The sequence below is a fragment of the Nestor notabilis genome, unplaced genomic scaffold, assembly GCF_000696875.1.
Source record: "Nestor notabilis isolate BGI_N333 unplaced genomic scaffold, ASM69687v1 scaffold20318, whole genome shotgun sequence".
Taxonomy (NCBI): Eukaryota; Metazoa; Chordata; class Aves; order Psittaciformes; family Psittacidae; genus Nestor; species Nestor notabilis.
The window spans coordinates 2,643-6,751 of NW_009939865.1; the positions used below are offsets into that span (position 1 = coordinate 2,643).

At 59.8% G+C, this 4,109-nt stretch overlaps 1 protein-coding gene across 1 annotated transcript in view; it reads left to right on the forward strand.

The window, feature by feature from the left end:
- Positions 1-497: 497 nt before the first annotated feature.
- Positions 498-4,109, forward strand: part of VIL1 (villin 1) — a 5,756-nt gene continuing 2,144 nt past the window's right edge. The window contains exons 1-12 of the mRNA XM_010020092.1: positions 498-572; positions 781-870; positions 1,003-1,190; positions 1,477-1,585; positions 1,887-1,997; positions 2,095-2,297; positions 2,805-2,883; positions 3,005-3,103; positions 3,198-3,351; positions 3,460-3,560; positions 3,702-3,839; positions 4,014-4,053. Of these exons, the coding sequence (XP_010018394.1) occupies positions 498-572; positions 781-870; positions 1,003-1,190; positions 1,477-1,585; positions 1,887-1,997; positions 2,095-2,297; positions 2,805-2,883; positions 3,005-3,103; positions 3,198-3,351; positions 3,460-3,560; positions 3,702-3,839; positions 4,014-4,053 (1,387 nt within the window). The remainder of the gene's footprint in view (positions 573-780; positions 871-1,002; positions 1,191-1,476; positions 1,586-1,886; positions 1,998-2,094; positions 2,298-2,804; positions 2,884-3,004; positions 3,104-3,197; positions 3,352-3,459; positions 3,561-3,701; positions 3,840-4,013; positions 4,054-4,109) is intronic.

The window sequence follows — 4,109 nt, forward strand, 5'->3', positions numbered from 1 at the left end:
CCATTCCTGGGGGGCACAGATCTGGCACTGGGTTTGGGAGCTGGGGGGGCTGCAGTGGACAGCATGTACCTGCACATGTGTGTGTGTGTTCAAGTGGCCATGTCACGCCGTGCTGAGCAGGGCCAGTGCCTGCTGGCCCTGGGGAGGAGCAGGCCACCGTACAGTGGTGTCACTCAGCTGGGGAGCCCTGCACAGCCCTGCCCAAGCACAGGGAAGGACACTGGGGTGCTCCTGCCTGCTTCAGACCCCATCATGGAGCACGACAGCTCCCATCAGCTGCAGTGTTGGGGGGGACAAAAGACCTGTTTGTCACTGGGGTGCTGGAGGGGTCCCTTACTCTGTGCAGTTCTGGATGGGGGGTTTATGGCCTGCCCACTGCAGATGGGCGGGCCAGCAGATGGCATGGCAGGCTGGCTCTGTCCCAGCTCTTAATGACACCGCCTGTCATTAACAAGGGTGTTGCCAATGCCCCGGCAGGTCCCCTTGCCTGCAGCACCATGGTGGAGCTCAGCAGCAAAGTCAGCAAGACGCTCAACAAGACCACGCCAGGCATCCAGATATGGCGAATCGAGGTAGGGATGGGGGCACAGCCTGCGCACCCATTACCTGGGCACCCATCACTGGGCTGTTTGAGAGGGCTGAGGAAGGGAAGATCCCACTTTTGTGTCCTCAATGCCTGGGTTTGGGGTCTCAGTGCAGCACCCACGGTTAAACTCACCCAGGTTTTGGGGCTGGAGTGGGGGGTTCACACCAGGGCTGACATCTCCCTTCCTTCTGCAGAACATGGAGATGGTGCCAGTGCCCAACAAAAGCTACGGCAACTTCTACGAGGGGGATTGCTATGTCCTGCTGTCGGTAGGGCAGCCTGGGGTCCTGTGGGGGGGACAGGGATGGGCTCTGCCCTGGGGGGGATGCTGGGGTGCAGGGAGGGGTGTCCCTGGCCAGGGGGCCTGGGGATATGGGGGCTTTTCTAGCAGGGACTGGTGTGCTGGGACACGCAAGAGGGGGAGCAGCTTCAGCTACGACATACACTACTGGCTAGGCAATGAGTCAAGCCAGGATGAGCAGGGGGCGGCTGCCATCTACACCACCCAGATGGATGATCACCTGGGCATGGTGGCCGTGCAGCACCGTGAGGTCCAGGGCCATGAGAGCGAGACCTTCCGCGCTTACTTCAAGCAGGGACTCATGTACGTTGGTCACCCCCATGGACCTTCTCCCACAGTGGGTGATGGTGGGAAGGGATCCTCTGCATGCCCCCCAGGGGGACATCCCCAGTGGGATGGGGACAGCACTGTCCTAGTGGGGTGGAGGAGGTAGGAGGAGGACTGGGAGCTGGTCTTGCTCTATTCATCACACATGTGGGTGTGAGGGGGTCCCCAAACACCTCCCTGTGCACAGAGGTGGGAGGGGAACCCCACTGGAAGAAGAAGGGAGGGGTCCCAGGGCTGACACTGTGTCTGTTGTCCCCCCCAGCTATAAGAAGGGTGGGGTGGCTTCAGGAATGAAGCACGTGGAGACAAACACCTACAACATCCAGCGCCTGCTGCACGTGAAGGGCAAGAAGAACGTGGTGGCAGGAGAGGTGAGTTACAGGTTGGGGGGACGTCCTCAGCCATGAGCCTCTATGCAGAGATAGAGGTCAGGATCAGGCCAGAGCCTCCCCAGACACTGCTGCCCTCAAGCTGGGGACAGAAGGGGTGTGTGGCCACACCACTTTGTCTCAGGAGCATCCTCACCTCCAAAAAGCCCGTCTTGGGTTATGGAGAGGGAATACAGGCTGGAGGCACCAGCGCTGAGCCAGGGCAGGTTGGGGCTGTGGTGCCAGGGTGACCCAGGCATCCTGCTGCTTAATATGCCCCCCTTTAAATCCCTTCCTACTGCAGGTGGAAATGAGCTGGAAAAGCTTCAACCGGGGGGATGTGTTCCTGCTGGACCTGGGGCAGCTCATCATCCAGTGGAATGGTCCTGAGAGCAACCGGAATGAGCGGCTGGGGGTATGGATGGGGGTCCCAGGGCTCCTCTCTGGAGCAAGGAGGAGGAAGCCACAACCCCCTCCCCAATCCGGGCTGACACTTCCTCCCCTGGGTGCAGGCAATGACCCTGGCCAAGGACATCCGGGACCGGGAGCGCGGGGGCCGTGCCAAGGTGGGCATAGTGGATGGGGAGGATGAGGACGCCTCGCCAGGGCTCATGCAGGTGCTCATACACGTGCTCGGTGAGAAGAGGGACATCAAAGCGGCCATCCCTGATGACACAGTGGACCAGAAGCTCAAGTCCTCCCTCAAGCTCTACCAGTGAGTTGCTGGGAGTGGGTCACCCGTGAGGGCATCTTGCAGGGTGCCAAAAGGGACACAGCACCCATCTGCTGTGTCCCACACCTCCTGTGCCCATGAACAGCCATCAAGAGGGGTCAAGGCAATACAGGGGTGGGTACAGATCCTTTGGATGCTGTTGGAGCAAGGGGAGCCCCTGTTGTCAACAGGGTTGGTATCTGATTGGGAGATGCTCGTGCAAGCCTGACCTTTGGATGTGATGGCAATGTTTCTGGGTGGACCTGTCACATCTGACACCCCGTTGTTCCTCCTCATGGCCATGAGTGAGTTGCATGGCAGGGCAAGCTGCAAACCAGGTTGCCACCATAGCACGGCAAGAAGGCCCCTGGATGCCACCTCTGCCCTGATGGGGTGGGGAAGGGGATGGGGAGGGGACACTGCCACCCAACTCTGTCACCATCAGGTGGGGATGGGGAGAGGGTTTTCCAGCCCTATTCTAACCCCTCTTCCTCTCTTTTCCCCTGCCAGTGTCTCCAATGCCAGTGGGAACCTGGTGATCCAGGAGGTGGCAGTTCGACCCCTGACTCAAGACATGCTGCTGCATGAGGTGTGTCACCAGTTAGATGCTTGGGGGTACCCAATTTCGTTGGCAGCTTTAACCGTTCAAAAGCCAGTTAGGTGGGATTTTGCCCCAAAATCTTAATTTCTGCTGTTGTGTCCCCTCCAAGGACTGCTACATCCTTGATCAAGGAGGCCTCAAGATCTTTGTCTGGAAAGGCAAGAATGCCAACAAGGAGGAGAAGCAGCAGGCGATGAGCAGAGCGCTGGTGGGTGCTGGGTCGGGGATTGGTTATGGGATAGCCTGTGTGCTCCCCAGGGTGCTGGGCACCCCCTGCTCACACTGCATCCGAATCTCCCCAGGGCTTCATCAAAGCCAAGAGCTACCCGGCCAGCACCAGCGTGGAGACGGAAAATGATGGATCTGAGTCAGCTGTCTTCAGGCAGCTCTTCCAGAAGTGGACTGTCCCCAGCCAGACCAGTGGGTTGGGAAAGACTCACACCATAGGCAAAGTGGGTGAGTGTCCCCTTTTAAAGCTGCAGGACTCCTTGGATTGGGATGGGGGTTCTGTGGGGACCCCTGTGGCTGGTGAGATATGGCTCATCCTTCTACCCTTCCCCACAGCCAAGGTGGAGCAGGTGAAGTTTGACGCCACCATGCTGCACGCCAAGCCCCAGATGGCTGCCCAGCAGAAGATGGTGGATGATGGATCTGGGGAGGTGGAGGTAGGGTGGCTGGGGCAGAATGTGAGACCCTCTCAAGGCACCCCCTTGGCTGTACTGGGGGATGCTATGGGGCCCAGGGGCTGCAGGGCAGGGAGATGCACCAGCCCTGGTAGCAGCACACCCCTGTCCCATTCCCACCAGGTCTGGCGTGTGGAGAACCAGGAGCTGGTGCCTGTGGAGAAGAGGTGGCTGGGCCATTTCTATGGTGGGGACTGCTTCCTGATTCTCTACATTTATTTCGGGGGTCCCAAGGTGAACCGCCTCATCTACATCTGGCAGGTGAGACCTGTAGGTCACTGACCTACAGGCGGGGGACAGGGGGGCACCTCACCAGACTGGGGATGCTCTGTCCTACACGTGATCCCATGGGATAGGCATGAGGGCTCCCTCTTCCCACGAGGGAGAAGGGGGCTGCAGCGGGTGCTGAGCCCTGCCCTGCCCTGCCCTGCCCAGGGCCGCCATGCCAGCACAGACGAGCTGGCTGCCTCTGCCTACCCAGCCGTCATCATGGACCAGCAGTACAACAACGAGCACGTGACGGTCCGCGTC